Source organism: Trichomycterus rosablanca, chromosome 19 (assembly GCF_030014385.1).
Source record: "Trichomycterus rosablanca isolate fTriRos1 chromosome 19, fTriRos1.hap1, whole genome shotgun sequence".
In the NCBI taxonomy this organism is placed as follows: Eukaryota; Metazoa; Chordata; class Actinopteri; order Siluriformes; family Trichomycteridae; genus Trichomycterus; species Trichomycterus rosablanca.
Genome location: NC_086006.1, coordinates 26,779,027 through 26,794,857, shown reverse-complemented (window position 1 = coordinate 26,794,857; position 15,831 = coordinate 26,779,027). Strand labels below are relative to the sequence as shown.

The 15,831-nt window shown below is 43.7% G+C and overlaps 2 protein-coding genes across 6 annotated transcripts; both read left to right on the top strand.

Moving 5' to 3' along the window:
- The first annotated feature begins 72 nt into the window (after window positions 1-72).
- On the top strand, window positions 73-5,887 carry LOC134333756 (cytochrome P450 2J2-like). 4 transcript variants are annotated; one of them, XM_063015902.1, is made up of 10 exons: window positions 204-267; window positions 1,381-1,607; window positions 1,749-1,908; window positions 2,049-2,201; window positions 2,298-2,458; window positions 2,820-2,993; window positions 3,077-3,218; window positions 3,617-3,804; window positions 4,069-4,210; window positions 4,775-5,887. In XM_063015902.1, the coding sequence occupies exons 3-10, from the start codon at window positions 1,824-1,826 to the stop codon at window positions 4,972-4,974; spliced, it is 1,245 nt and encodes a 414-aa protein (XP_062871972.1). In that variant the 5' UTR covers window positions 204-267; window positions 1,381-1,607; window positions 1,749-1,823; the 3' UTR covers window positions 4,975-5,887. The 4 variants fall into 4 exon arrangements, with proteins under 4 accessions (XP_062871970.1, XP_062871972.1, XP_062871971.1 ...); XM_063015900.1 differs by lacking the exon at window positions 1,381-1,607 and having other exon boundaries at window positions 73-267; XM_063015901.1 differs by lacking the exon at window positions 204-267 and having other exon boundaries at window positions 1,116-1,607.
- Window positions 5,888-6,684: 797 nt separating this feature from the next.
- On the top strand, window positions 6,685-13,959 carry LOC134333757 (cytochrome P450 2J2-like). Of its 2 annotated transcripts, none has more exons than XM_063015905.1 (9): window positions 6,685-6,891; window positions 8,361-8,483; window positions 8,770-8,922; window positions 9,005-9,165; window positions 9,633-9,806; window positions 9,929-10,070; window positions 11,057-11,244; window positions 11,532-11,673; window positions 13,232-13,959. In XM_063015905.1, exons 2-9 carry the CDS (start codon window positions 8,450-8,452, stop codon window positions 13,429-13,431), a joined length of 1,194 nt encoding a protein of 397 aa, XP_062871975.1. In that variant the 5' UTR covers window positions 6,685-6,891; window positions 8,361-8,449; the 3' UTR covers window positions 13,432-13,959. The 2 variants fall into 2 exon arrangements, with proteins under 2 accessions (XP_062871975.1, XP_062871974.1); XM_063015904.1 differs by having other exon boundaries at window positions 8,324-8,483.
- Window positions 13,960-15,831: the final 1,872 nt, after the last annotated feature.

Below are 15,831 nucleotides of genomic sequence, written 5' to 3'. Positions count from 1 at the left end.
CTTCCTGCTCTGTTCCTGTATGAACCTGAGCTGAGGCTCTGTGCAGAGTCTAAACACTCCTGCTCTCTCAACATGCAGTCTGTACTGAGATATTTAGACCTGACCTCTGTAGCCCTGGCCTTGTTGGTCGTTCTGGTCTCACTGGTTGTACTGGAGATCTTCAGGTTGAGATCATTAAAGAGACAATTACCTCCTGGACCTACACCACTGCCGTTTGCTGGGACTACATTACTGTTCTTAAAATATCCTGTGGACCTCATCAGATCGGTCAGTTTCTGGTTTTATTTCTCTTGAGACTTCTACAAAAGTAGAAAGAAAAGATTCCAGGGTTTTTACTGATCATTATATTTATAACGTGTACAAACGTGTAGAATTTGATGTCACAAGAGTAAAAAGTTAATAGAATATTAAAGTTACATTATTTTGGTGAGGCGGTAACATGTGAGGGAATCATGATTGGGTATAAAAGTAGACCCACCAAAGGATCAGTCTGTGCAAGCAATGATGGTTCGTGGCTCACCACTATCTACCAAACATTATGAGAGAATTATCAATCAGTTTAAATGCAATTCTCACCATCTACCATACATAATATTGTAAAAAGGTTTAAGGAATCCAGAGAAATCTCAGTCCATGTAGGGAACCACTGTTTTATCTGTGTGACAATTGAGCTATCAGGTGGCAATGCATGAGAAACCGTCATGTTACCAGGGTAAATATAGCCATGTGAGCACGGGATTACTTCTGTGCTGTTGTTTTCTATGGCGTGTGGCAGTGCCACTTAGCTTGACGTGTTGGGCTCGTGATCTGTTTGCATGCCGCGACGCTCAAAGTTCACCCGATTGAACTTTGACTCAGTCTGCCGACCTTTTTAAAGCACCTCCGATGACACAAACTGTTTGATATGACGCCGTAAAAGTGACTCAGGCCGTACGAACGACGCTTAATGTGAGCAAAGCTTAACGTGAGCTATTGCACTAAAACAGCGAGTGAGGAATGTGATTAGTGGAGGAACTTATGAGCAGTAATAATGAAGAGAAGTTTAGTGCTCCTGTCTCCTTCTTTTACTACATTAAACCACGTTAAGCTTTATTTTCAACCAGAAGCGTTTTAGACTCTGGGAGAAGCTGATTCTGATTCTCACCATTTCTCAGAAGCTGGAGCTGTAACACAAGTTTAAAAGTGAAACAGGGAGGAGAATCCAGATAAACACAGATACATGTGGAGCTGTAACCCTGGATCTGACGCTTATTCCACACTAATGCAGATTCAGCTCAGATTCATGATTTGATGATGTTTAACACACCCCGCTGCTGCATCAAGAAATGCAACCTGAAACTCTATTACACAAAGATAAAGCCGTGCATCAATTCTGTGTAGAAATGCTGCTGAGTTCCCTGAGTCCGAGCTCATCTCAGATGGACCAGAAGACTGAAAACGTGTGCTGAGGTCAGCTGAGTCCACATTCCAGCTTGTTCTCAATGGGAGACACCAAAAGGTCCGATCAGACTGTTATTGTACTGTACTGTAAGGTGCAAAACCAACATCTATCATGGTATAAAAGTGCATCAGTGTCCATGACATGAGTGACTTGCATATGTGTGAAGGTACCATTGACTCAGTGATTGAAAACTTTCAGAATCTTGATGATAAATTGAATGTATGAAGGTTTTCTTTTTTAATTAACAAGTGTGTTTCACTAAGTCACAGATAAAGAACAGATCTTGGTTTGGATATTTCCTCTGCAGCTGGTGCAGTATGGTGATCTGTGCACCGTGTACCTCGGAAGGAAACCCACAATATTTCTGAATACTCTAGATGTGATGAAGGAAGCTCTGGTTCAGAATGGAACTGCGTTCTCCGGAAGGCCGTCCATGCCCATAATGGAGTGGATCTCCGGCGGGTACGGTCAGTACCGCATAACTTCTCATTCAGTTTGGTTTACGTGGACACCTGAGCATGAGCCTGTTAGACGTCTTATTACCAAACCACGGACATTAATATGGGTCAGAACCACAAGATTACACAAGATTTTCATTTCTTTGCAGGTATTGTGATGGTTACATACAATCATGCCTGGAAGCAGCAGCGACGTTTTGCTCTCCACACGCTGCGTAACTTTGGTCTGGGGAAGAAATCCGTGGAGGAACGAGTGTCCGAGGAAGCACAATGTCTCATCAAAGAGATGCTCAAACAAGAAGGTCAGTCATGAAGATCTTCATCTGCACCCAATAAAGATGTAATTCACTAAATATCTTCCAGATTTTATAGCTAACATTTCATTTCTGTTTTGAAAGGAAAGGCCTTCAATCCGATCTACCTGACCATGAACGCCGTGTCCAATATCATCTGCTCCATCGTCTTTGGAGATCGTTTTGAGTACGACGACCGGCGCTTCGCTAAACTGCTGAAAATCCTGAACGAACACATGGTGCTGTTTAGCTCATGGATCGCACTGGTAACATTGAACATTTGTTTAATGCACATTACTGCTAAGATGTATAAAGTATGTGGACACCTGATCATGAGCTTGTTGGATTCCAAATCCATCGTACAGTGGACCCTTGACTTACGAATGTAATTGGTTCTGAAGGGCTGTTTTTAAGTCAAATTGTTCGTTAGTTAAACCTATTTTTCCCATAAGAAATAATGTAAACAGAATTAATCTGTGCCAGACCTCCCAAACCCCCCCTTACCCCTAACCTCTCTAATGTCTTAAATGCTCTTTTTTTGTTATAAACACAAGTATATTGGACTGCACATTGTACTGCACATGTGTATAAATAAAGACACGATCTGATTCTCACATATTCTTTCAGATGGTTGTTTTATGCCCATTTACGATCCACCTTCCTGGTCCACATCAGAAGATCTATCAGAATACCAAAGCTTTTAAAGACTTCATCCGTGAGGCCATGGTGGAGCACAGAAAGACACTGGATCCTGAAAATCTCCGCGACTTCATCGATGCCTACCTTGTGGAGATAGACAAGGTAAACACAAGCACCGCCGCTAAACATGTTTGGGTTAAATTGGAATGTAGTTTGTGAGTCAGACCTTCTTGTGTGTTGTGCAGAACAGCTCAAACGAGGACTCGACGTTTCACGAGGAGAACTTGATCATGTCGACCCTTGATCTCTTCCTCGCTGGAACTGAGACCACAGCAACCACGCTCAGATGGGGCTTCATTTTTATGATGAACCATCCAGAAGTTCAAGGTAACGTCTCAAAACGTGTCCAAAACAAAACGTCTCCTTTTGAATTGAGTGACCCCTCCCACTGTACTGTGAACTTCTGACTCTTGTATGACATCCAAGTTGGCCATGCTGTACTGCAGACTAGCACACGCACCCTCCTATAGGTGTAGCCTTCAGGCTCTTCTTCTCCCCAGCCAATGGTAGATTTCCTTATAGAGATGTAGCACACATGGAGGAACCCACTAGACTAAAGTGTTTCTCCACCACTTGTGTAAGCGTCTTGAGCAAACAACAGGAGTCCAGCCCGACCTCATGAATCTGTTTTCCTTTGTTTAACTTCTAGCAATGATCAGTAATTGGAAATGACATTTTCATGAAAGTGTCCTAACGTTCTCTGCTTTTCTTCTCCTGGACTCTAGAGCGCTGCCATGAGGAGATCACTCGCGTGTTGGGTTACGATCGAGCCCCCACCATGGACGACCGAGCAAAACTCCCGTACACACTCGCCACCGTTCATGAGATCATGCGCTTCGGGAACATTCTCCCCTCCGGTGTGACTCACGAAACCACGCAGACAACACAGCTACGAGGATACACCATCCCTAAGGTGAAGAGAACTGGCATGGCATTAGTTCTGGTCCCAGGTTTCCTATAAGGCAGGGCTGCCCAATCTTATCCACAAAAGGGTGATACAGCTGTATGTTTTCATACCAACACAAGTACACCTGAGAGCCACACCAGCCATTTGTGGATAGGAATGGACACCCTGGCCTTATAGAAGAAACCTGTGGATTACTTGTGAGGTGAAGTTCAGGCCATTTATTCTTCAACTGGATTATTTTTGATATTTACAAATGTATTTCCAAACTAGGAAACGCTGGTCATGACCAATTTAGCAGCCGTAATGATGGATAAAGATCACTGGAAACATCCGGAAACGTTCAACCCCGAGAACTTTCTGGATGAGAACGGCCAGTTCTTCAAAGACGACTTTTTCCTGCCTTTCTCTCTGGGTGAGACGTGTTTTAATGGAACAGGAATCAACCCTGCCTGCTCTGTATCTCTAAGAAACTTGTTTCTAATATCATCCATCCTTGGCCCTCCCAAGGAGAATCGCAGCATCTTCATCCCTTCCAGTTGCAGCTCCCTCTCCTGTCCTTTAGTCTACGTCATCCAACCTTCTCTCTCATTTTCTTCGTCCAGTTGCTCTCTTCATTTCTCTAAACTGCTGCGTATCCTTTCCAGCTCTCTGTCTGGCCTAACAGTCCTGTTCACCTTGCTTCTTAAAAATCGGCACCATTACTCTTTCATTCCTCAGACATCCTCTAGTTAAAAACTCTACTGCCATCTCCCCTAAACATTTCCACGCCTCCACAGGTTTGTCATCTGGGCCAACTGCCTTTCCACTCTTCATTCTCTTTACAGCTGCCATCTCTTCCTCCTTGCTAATCCTAGTCACTCCCTGGCTCACTATATCTACGTCCTATCCTTTCCAGCTCTTATTTTCTTCATTCGGGTTTAAGCAGATAACGTGATGTTCTTAATGGCGTGATGTCTGTGACATGTCTGTGCTGCAGGTCCGAGGGTTTGTCTCGGCGAGACTCTTGCCAGGACGGAGCTCTTCATCTTCTTCACCTCTCTGCTGCAGAGGCTACAGTTCTCCTGGCCCCCCAATACACCGCCTATTGATATGAATGGCATTGTGGGTATGGTGAAAGTACCCCATCCGTTCAAAATGATCTGCAGGAGTAGAGATGTCCATCATGTTCAGATGTAAAGCTTGGTTCTCAGATCAGGTCCAGCACAATCTGGTGAATACCTCGCTCAGTCTTCACACAGACAGCGACTATGAACAAGGATCAAACCCTTGGGCCAAGGAACTATCTTGTTATGTAGCACCCACACTACCTGCTATACCACCACATTACTCACTCACTCACTGTCTTAACCACTTATCCAATTAGGGTCGCGAGGAGAGGGGGTGTGTGCTGGATCCCAGCTTTTCAATGGGCGCAAGGCACACAGAAATACGCAATTCAGTGTCTCCAATTAACCTGACTGCATGTTTTTGGACTGTGGGAGGACACCAGGGCTCCCGGAGGAAACCCACGCAGACACGGGGACAACATGCAAACTCCACACAGAAGAACCCGGACCGCCCCGTCTGGGGATCGAACCCAGGACCTTCTTGCTGTTAGGCGACAGTGCTACCCACCGGGCCACCATGCCGCCCCTACTACCACATTACCACATAAAAGTATTTGGACACCCTCTTCAAATGATTGAGTTCAGGTGTTTCCGCCACATTACTTGCTAACAGGTGTATGAAAGCAATTATATTAAATAAATGACATGCTGTCAACTTTGTGGCAACAAATGAGTTAGGAATGAATTGGAACTAAATTGGCAAAAATTCCCAAATACACATTTCAAAACCTTGCAGAAAGCTTTTCATAAGAGCATAGGCTGTTATAGCTGCAAAGGCCGAGGAACTTTATGTACTGTATATGCCCATGTTCAGGAGCCCCATACAAAAATCACTGTGGTCCTCACTTCCTGTACCTAAATAAAAGTGTTTTGTTGGAGGTGCTGCTGTATTACATCAAAATAGAATTTTCGGTTTCATTTTAAAGCTGCCATGATGTTTTTTGCATATTTTTTCTATAAATAAATTAATCCTTTTAATGGTTTATTTGCATGTGTGACGTTGCACTCCCTGACATTTAAAGATTTTTAATAAATAAATCATTTTTGGCACATTACGATATACCACATTTGATCTGGTCTGGTTGTCAAGTACATACACACTGATGAGCCAACACATTTAGACCATTTCTAAAAGTGCATTTCAATGCATATTTCATAACAACAATAGTGCACTTTTTATCAAGCACTGCTGTATTTATTGTGTGTTTTTGTGTTGTATTTGTACTCAAGCCAAATGGCAGAACACTTGGTGACCACAGTAGGACAGTGGAGTGTTTACAAGATGAATTGCTCTAAAACGCTGGTGAATCTGCAGTATGTCTGACAACAGTGCAGTGATCGTGTTTCAGAGAGTCGATGTTTCTATAGTTTGGGTTAAATATCATGATTTACTGCAGTACTGAATATTGGTGAATCTAGTTATAAGCAATTTAGCAGCACTTATGAAAAATATTTTATTTTCTTTATATACATATACTGATCCGCCATAACATTAAAACCTCCTCCTTGTTTCTACACTCACTGTCTACTTTATCAGCTCCCCTTACCATATAGAAGCACTTTGTAGTTCTACAATTACTGACTGTAGTCCATCTGTTTCTCTGCATGCTTTGTTACCCCCTTTCATCATTCTCTCTGGTATGAACTTCAGCCCATAAACACACTCTGTCACGTGACATGAAAAGAAAATCCGTCCAATCCAGATCCACTTCCTGCTCTTCCTGCTTTGTTCCTGTATAAATCTGAGCTGTGGCTCCTCTGTACAGAGTCTAAACACTCCTGCTCTCTCAACATGCAGTCTGTACTGAGATATTTAGACCTGACCTCTGTGGCTCTGGCCTTGCTGGTCGGTCTGGTCTCACTGGTTGTACTGGAGATCTTCAGGTTGCGTTCCTCAAGGAGACAATTCCCTCCTGGACCTACACCACTGCCGTTTGCTGGGACTACATTACTGTTCTTAAAAGATCCTGTGGGTCTCATCAGATCGGTTAGTTTTTGGTTTTATTATTTTATTATTACTTATTAAGACTTGATTTAACTCAAGTTTTCAATGATTATTGTATTTGTAACATGTAGAAACGTGTAGAATTTCATGTCTGCAACACCAAGTTGGGACAGAGGCAGAACTAGAGTGAAAAGTTAATAGAATAATAAAGTAAAAAAATTTTTGGTGAGTCGGTAACGTGAAGGAGTCATGATTGGGTATAAAAGTAGAACCCACCAAAGGATCAGTCTGTGCAAGCAATGATGGGTCGTGTCTCTCCACTATCTACCAACCAATATGAGAGAATTATCACACAGTCTAAATTCAATGCAAGATTCCAACTCATTTAGATATTTCACCATCTACCAAACATAATATTGTGAAAAGGTTCAAGGAATCCAGAGAAATCTCAGTCCATGTTGGGCAAAGCTGGAAACCACAACCTGAAACTCTATTACACAAAGAGAAAGCCGTGCATCAATGTTATGCAGAAATGCTGCTGAGATCTTAGATGGACCAAAAGACGAGTCCATGGTCAGACGATTCCATGTTTCAGCTCTCAATGGCAGATACGAAAAGCTTCATTCAGAATGTTATCAGTAAAAGGTGCAAAACCAGCATCTGTCATGGTATAAAAGTGCATCAGTGCCCAATGGCATGAATCTTGCATATGTGTGAAGATACCATTGATACCATTGACTTTACGTGTCAGAGGTGCTGGGTGCTAGCCCTCCACTGCCATTGTAAGGGTGGTACAAGCACCAGAAAATTTAAATGGGGAATTGGAAATTACTATATTGGGAGAAAAGAGAAAAAATGCAAAAAGCATATTAAAAGTGTCATATATGCCGCTCAGGTGGTGAAGTGGTAAAAACACACGCTGGAACCAGAGCTGGGATCTCAAATACATCGTATCGAATCTCAGCTCTGCCTGCCGTCTAAGGCTGAGCGGCCACATGAACAAAGATTGGCCTGTTTTCTAGATGAGGGCGGGACTAAGCCGGATGGGGTCTCTTTCTCTCTCATGACTGGTGCAATTACGACCTCCGCTGGCTGATTGATGGTGCCTGCACAGAGATGAGAAAAGAGTGCTCTCAGGGTGTGTCTCTCCGTACACAACGCTGAGCTGCACTGCACTCGTCAAAGTGTAGGTGATAAGATGCATACGTCTGCTGCCTACGTGTCAGAGTGGGCGTGGGTTAGCTTCGTTCTCCTTAATCAGAACAGGGCTCGGCGTTGTTGGAGAGGAAGCATGACGCAATCGGGCAATTGGACACTCTAAAAAGAAGAAAAAGGGAGAAAATGCATAAAGAAAATAATAAAAAACAAATATATTTTTGACCCAGTAGATATTTCCAACAGTTGCAGAAATGATCAAACTTTCATGACCTTGGACTGGAACTGTGAGTCTTTGGTTTGGATTTTTCCTCTGCAGATGGTGCAGTATGGTGATCTGTCCACCCTGTACATAGGAAAGAAACCCACGGTAGTGCTGAATAATCTAGATGTGATAAAGGAAGTTCTGGTTCAGAATGGGAATGTGTTCTCTGGAAGGCCGTACATGCCCATAATGGAGTGGATCACCAACGGATACGGTCAGTACTGCATGACTTCTCGTTCTTCTCTGACCATGAGTTGTTAGACATCTTATTACCAAACCATGGACATTAATATGGGTCAGAACCACAAGATTCCACAAGATTTTGGTGTCCATTCAGTAAAAAAAAAAAAAACATTTGAGGTCAGGCATTTATTTAGAGAAGAAGACCTGGCTCTCTATCACTGTTCCAATTCATCCCAAGGGTCTTTACAAGTTCTTAGTATGGAAAACTTAGAGCATAGAGCCTTTATGACCATTTCTGCTTTCTCATTTCTTTGTAGGTATTGTGATGGTCACATACGGTCATGCGTGGAAGCAACAGCGACGTTTTGCTCTCCACACGCTGCGTAACTTTGGTCTGGGGAAGAAATCAGCGGAGGAACGAGTGTCTGAGGAAGCGCAATGTCTCATCAGAGAGATTCTCAAACAAGAAGGTCAGTCAATAAAAAGATCTTCTGCACCCAGTAAAGATGTAATATTTTGTAGCTAACATTTCAGTTCTGACTGTTTTGAAAGGAAAGGCCTTTAATCCGATCCACCTCACCATGAACGCCGTGTCCAATATCATCTGCTCCATCGTGTTTGGAGATCGCTTTGAGTACGACGACCAGCGCTTCGCTAAACTGCTGAAAATCCTGAATCAACACGTTGCGCTTGTTGGCTCATGGGTTGGATTGGTAACACTGAACTTTTGTTTCTTAATCATCACTGCTAAGACATTTACACACTACAATGCAAAACTATGAGGACACCTGACCATGAGTTTGTTGGGCTCTTAATAGATTGGCTCTATAATGGAGTTTCTACACACCAAACTCTAGATGGTGGTGCAGTCATGCTGAATCAGATTTCACAACATTGAAAGCATATAGATCATTTTATACACCTGTTATCAACATATGTGGCTTAAATACCAAATAGTAATTAAGAAGGTGTCCAAATACTTTAGGTTGGTAGGTAAACAGAGGGAATGATAGCTTGATTGGGTAGATAGCATAGGTGGATGGAACCTTAACCCATTTGATGCCATACAACAGCTGACCCTGCGCTCTGACCCCAGCATACAAAGAAGCTGGTACTGTACTGTACTGTACATGTGTATAAATAAAGGCGCTCCATGTGATTCTCCTATGTTCTTTCACAGATCGTCATGTTGTTCCCATTTTCAATCCACCTTCCTGGTCCACATCAGAAGATCTATCAGAATGCCAAAGCTTTTAAAGACTTCATCCGTGAGGCCATGGTGGAGCACAGAAAGACGCTGGATCCTGAAAATCTCCGCGACTTCATTGATGCCTACCTTGTGGAGATAGACAAGGTAAACATAAGCATCAATGCTAAATGCATTTGGGATGAATTGGAATGTTGTTTGTGAGTCAAAACATGGTAATATGGAATTTATTTGCTGAATGTTCTAACATGACTTCTGCTTTTGAGCAGAACAGCTCAAGCGAAGACTCGACGTTTCACGAGGAGAACCTGGTCATGACGTCCTCTGATCTCTTCCTCGCTGGAACTGAGACCACAGCAACCACTCTCAGATGGGGCTTCATTTTTATGATGAACCATCCAGAAGTTCAAGGTACTGGTGCAAAACGTGTCCAAAACAACCCTGTACATCGTCCAAAAGACTCTCAGATTCCAGCTAATGATGCATGATTAAGGTGACCCATCGTCTTGTATCGTCAACTTCTGATTCATGCATGACATCCATGTTGGCCATGCCGTACCGCAGACTAACACACACGCACACACCCTCCACCTATAGGTGGTTTCTTTCACCAGCCAGTGGTAGATTTCCTTATAGAGATGTAGCTCACATAGAGGAACCCACTAGACTAAAGTGTTTCTCCACCACTTGAGCAGACAGCTGTAGTTGCTGTTGCAGCCGTAACAGGGTTCCAAGAAATTTGTGTGTAGCATGAATAACAGTAGAGAAATAAACACAAACAAGGAGTCCAGCCCGATGTAATATCTCCGTTGTCCAGATATTTAACTCCCAGCAATTACCAGTATTTGGAAAAGTCAGGACCAGTTTGGGATTTAACGTCCAGCTCTGAAGACTGCTGAGCTTTGTTTAAAATTGTCACGTTTAAGGCGCCCAGGTGGCGCAGCGGGATATTCCGCTGACGCACCAGCACCGAGTTTCTGAACCTCCCGGTTCGAGGCTCGGTGTTGCCACCGGTCGGCTGGGCGCCATCTGGCGGGCATAATTGGCAGTGCCTGCAGGGTGGGGGACCGGACTATATGTGGGTGGGTGGGTCTTCATGCGCTGTGTAAGGACCCTGATTTGCAGAAGAGACGCCCATGCAGAATGCACGGACGAGAAGAGGAGGGCTGTACACGTGTAAAGAAGGCGTGGGGCAGCGGCGTGCTCTCCTTGGATGCAGGTCTGGTGTGCCTGTTAGCAGCGGAAGACAGATTGGAAGCGCTAAAAATTGGGAGAAAAATTGGGGAGAAAATTCGGAGAAAAATAATAAAAAAAAAAAAACTAATTGTCACGTTTATATTAAAACAACATTTTGGCACAATCTTTCTGCTCTCTGCTTTTCTTCTCCTGAACTCTAGAGCGCTGCCATGAGGAAATCATTCGCGTGTTGGGTTACGATCGAGCTCCCACAATGGACGACCGAGCAAAACTCCCGTACACACACGCCACCGTTCATGAGATCATGCGCTTCGGGGACATTCTCCCCTCCGGTGTGGCTCACGAAGCCATGCAGACAACACAGCTACGAGGGTACACCATCCCTAAGGTGAAGAGAACTCTGCAGTGGTCTCATGTCCCCATGAACCACCACATCGTCCTCTTCAATCTTATGGTTGCAGGTTTTCATACCAACAATGCACAGGCATACATGATTCCACCCATTTCATCAGGTAGTTTGGGTCTTCTTATACCTGAACAGGCTGGATTTAAAACCTAAAGCAACAATTTGTGGATACAAATGGACACCCTGGCCTTACAGAAGAAAGTAGTTTTCTGCTGTTGGTCCAGGATTTGATGCAATTCATGTTGTTTACAAATTTGTTTTCAATCTAGGAAACACTGATCTTGGCTAATTTATCAGCCGTAATGACGGATAAAGATCACTGGAAACATCCGGACACGTTCAACCCCGAGAACTTTCTGGATGAGAACGGCCAGTTCTGCAAAGACGACTTCTTCCTGCCTTTCTCTCTGGGTAAGACATACCTCGTTCGTCAGCCTGTCCATGACAATTGCAAACAAGAAAGACTCAGAGCCGACCCTTGATGCAGTCTCACTTTAAACCCATCCAGCATTCCTACTGCACATCACTCATACATATCTTGCACCACCCTCACATACTTCTACAATACCACAGGTCCTCTCTCGGCACCCTATCATAAGCTTTCTCTAGATCTACAAACACAGCAACTTGCTCTGGCCTGCCCTATACTATACTTCTCCATACACAATCTCAAAGCAAACATCACATCACAGATCTTACTGCTTTGGCTGATCAACTTTATGCCTCTGTAGTTGCTGCAGCTTTACATATCACCATTATTCTTAAAATCAGGGCCATTATGATTCCACTCCTCTCATTATGCCATTATGCTATGCATCCTCTCACATTCCAAGATCTGTTAAACAGTCTGCCTTTCTACTCTTCATTCTCTTTACAGCTGCCATCACTTCCTCCTAATCCTAGTCACTCCCTGGCTCACTATCTCTACTTAATCCAACTTTCTCTCTCTCAGTTGCTCTTCAAAATAATCTCTTCACCTTCTTAGTACACTGTCCTCATTTGTCAGCACATTCCCATTCGAAGGTTGCTTTTCCTGCATAGGATAAACACCAATCAGACATAACATTATGAGCACTGACAGGTGAAGTGAATAACACTGATTATCTCTTCATCACGGCACCTGTTAGTGGGGGGGATATATTAGGCAGTTGATGTTAGGGCCAGTGATAGCTCAGTGGTTAAGGTACTGGACTAGTAAACAGAAGGTTGCCGGTTCAAGCCCCACCACCACCAAGTTGCCACTGTTGGGTCCCTGAGCGAGACCCTTAACCCTCAATTGCTCATCGTGTTCAGCTCATTGTGTAAGTCGCTTTGGATAAAAGCGTCTGCTAAATGCTGAAAATGTAAATGTTAAATGTAAATGTAAATGTTAAAAATGGGTGAGCGTGAGGATCTGAGCGAGTTTGACGAGGGCCAAATTGTGATGGCTGGACGACTGGGTCAGAGCATGTGGGGTGTTCCCGGTCTGCAGTGGTCAGTATCTATCAAAAGTGGTCCAAGGAAGGAACAGTGGTAAACCGGCGACAAGGCTCAGTGATGCACGTGGGGAGGGAAGGCTGGCCCGTGTGGTCCGTATTATCCAACAGACGAGCTACTGTAGCTCAAACTGCTGAAGAAGTTCATGCTGGTTCTGATAGAAAGGTGTCAGAATACACAGAGCAGCACAGTTGTTGGGCTGTTTCGGCAGCAAAAGGGGGGCCAACACAATATTAGAAAGGTGGTCATAATGTTATGCCTAATCCGTGTAGTCCGCCTGTGTGCAATCACTAGCATAGTTTCCAGTTAGCATTCGTTAACCAATCCAGTATGCAAATTGATTTTGATCTGCATATTACATTTGGCACAGTGTTTACACCGGATGCCCTACCTAACAGAACCCTCTCTATTCACCTGGGCATTATAAGTGTATTAATATGTGCATTCCTGATCACTAGGTGTAAGCAGATAATGTGATGTGTCTGTGCTGCAGGTCCGAGGGTTTGTCTCGGCGAGTCTCTTGCCAGGACGGAGCTCTTCATCTTCTTCACCTCCCTGATGCAGAGGCTGCAGTTCTCCTGGCCTCCCAATACACCACCTATCGATATGAATGGCATCATGGGCATGGTGAAAATGCCCCATCAGTTCCAAATGATCTGCAGGAGCAGAGATGTTCATCATGTTCAGATGTAGAGCCTTTAATAATTAACATTGCTCAATCTTTCCACAGACAATGACCAAGGTACTATGTTGTTATGTAGCCCCACTCTACCTGCTGTACCACCATACTACCCAGTTCTATTTTATATTTAGTCATACCACCTGACATAATAAACTAAACTAAATGGCCAAAAGTATTTGGATGTGCTCTTCCAGTTAGTTCAGTAGTTCCAGTCAATTGCTAACAGGTGTATGAAATGTTTACCCTGTTAAGCCCTGACCCCAACCCTGTAGCACCTTTCGGATGAATTGGAACTAAATGGCCACAGATTCCCAAAGAATGAAGCTGCATTATGTCAGGAGTTCAACATTTAGGTTTCATTTGAAAGCTACTGTATTATAAAACATGTTGTCATTTTAAAGGTTTGAGACAGAAAATCAAGCCAAAATATTTTCTTTTGCATGATTTTATATGGATAAATGACCATTTTAATGGTTTATCTGCATGTTTGATGTTGCATCACCTGATGTTTTAAGATTTTGAATAAATGAATAATTGTATCTGGTCTGGGTGTGAAGTACATAAACACTTATGAGCCGAAACATTAAGACTCTCAAAAAGTGCTTTTTATTGTCTGTTTTATTACAATAGTGCTTGTGAGCGTGGGGGATGTTGGTTCTGAGACAGCAATTGTTGTCACAGGCAGCCATGCTGAGTTCCCAAGGACAGTGGTCTGAGGAGGGACGAGCCACAAACCAAAGATTCCAGGGACACAAAGGCTATGACGACTGGTCCGAACTAATGATGGGATGACAAGAATAGAATTAATATTGTCTTATCAAAACCCAAATGTATATTTAATATTGGTAAGGATGTATGTACGTACACTGATCAGCCATAACATTAAAACCACCTCCTTGTTTCTACACTCACTGTCCATTTTATCAGCTCCACTTACCATATAGAAGCACTTTGTAGTTCTACAATTACTGACTGTAGTCCATCTGTTTCTCTACATATCTTTTTAGCCTGCTCTCACCCTGTTCTTCAATGGTCAGGACCCCCACAGGACCACCACAGAGCAGGTATTATTTACAGTGTATCACAAAAGTGAGTACACCCCTCACATTTCTGCAGATATTTAAGTATATCTTTTCATGGGACAACACTGACAAAATGACACTTTGACACAATGAAAAGTAGTCTGTGTGCAGCTTATATAACAGTGTAAATTTATTCTTCCCTCAAAATAACTCAATATACAGCCATTAATGTCTAAACCACTGGCAACAAAAGTGAGTACACCCCTAAGAGACTACACCCCTAAATGTCCAAATTGAGCACTGCTTGTCATTTTCCCTCCAAAATGTCATGCGACTCGTTAGTGTTACTAGGTCTCAGGTGTGCATAGGGAGCAGGTGTGTAGTACAGCTCTCACACTCTCTCATACTGGTGACTGAAAGTTCCAACATGGCACCTCATGGCAAAGAACTCTCTGAGGATCTTAAAAGACGAATTGTTGCGCTACATGAAGATGGCCAAGGCTACAAGAAGATTGCCAACACCCTGAAACTGAGCTGCAGCACAGTGGCCAAGATCATCCAGCGTTTTAAAAGAGCAGGGTCCACACAGAACAGACCTCGCGTTGGTCGTCCAAAGAAGCTGAGTGCACGTGCTCAGCGTCACATCCAACTGCTGTCTTTGAAAGATAGGCGCAGGAGTGCTGTCAGCATTGCTGCAGAGATTGAAAAGGTGGGGGGTCAGCCTGTCAGTGCTCAGACCATACGCCGCACACTACATCAAATTGGTCTGCATGGCTGTCACCCCAGAAGGAAGCCTCTTCTGAAGTCTCTACACAAGAAAGCCCGCAAACAGTTTGCTGAAGACATGTTAACAAAGGACATGGATTACTGGAACCATGTCCTATGGTCTGATGAGACCAAGATTAATTTGTTTGGTTCAGTTGGTCTCAAGCATGTGTGGCGGCAATCAGGTGAGGAGTACAAAGATAAGTGTGTCATGCCTACAGTCAAGCATGGTGGTGGGAATGCCATGGTCTGGGGCTGCATGAGTGCAGCAGGTGTTGGGGAGTTACATTTCATTGAGGGACACATGAACTCCAATATGTACTGTGAAATACTGAAGCAGAGCATGATCCCCTCCCTCCGGAAACTGGGTCGCAGGGCAGTGTTCCAGCATGATAATGACCCCAAACACACCTCTAAGACGACCACTGCTTTATTGAAGAGGCTGAGGGTAAAGGTGATGGACTGGCCAAGCATGTCTCCAGACCTAAACCCAATAGAACATCTTTGGGGCATCCTCAAGCGGAAGGTGGAGAAGCGCAAAGTCTCGAATATCCGCCAGCTCCGTGATGTCGTCATGGAGGAGTGGAAAAGCATTCCAGTGGCAACCTGTGAAGCTCTGGTAAA

Bases quoted from the DNA above. Each gene is read 5' to 3' on its own strand.
- LOC134333756 (XM_063015900.1), top strand. From the start codon at position 73: ATGCAGTCTGTACTGAGATATTTAGACCTGACCTCTGTAGCCCTGGCC. The intron at 2,202-2,297 runs GTCAGTCATGAA...CTGTTTTGAAAG, and splicing joins AGAGATGCTCAAACAAGAAG to GAAAGGCCTTCAATCCGATC. The intron at 3,805-4,068 runs GTGAAGAGAACT...TTTCCAAACTAG, and splicing joins GAGGATACACCATCCCTAAG to GAAACGCTGGTCATGACCAA.
- LOC134333757 (XM_063015904.1), top strand. From the start codon at position 6,697: ATGCAGTCTGTACTGAGATATTTAGACCTGACCTCTGTGGCTCTGGCC. The intron at 8,484-8,769 runs GTCAGTACTGCA...ATTTCTTTGTAG, and splicing joins GTGGATCACCAACGGATACG to GTATTGTGATGGTCACATAC. The intron at 9,807-9,928 runs GTAAACATAAGC...GCTTTTGAGCAG, and splicing joins ACCTTGTGGAGATAGACAAG to AACAGCTCAAGCGAAGACTC.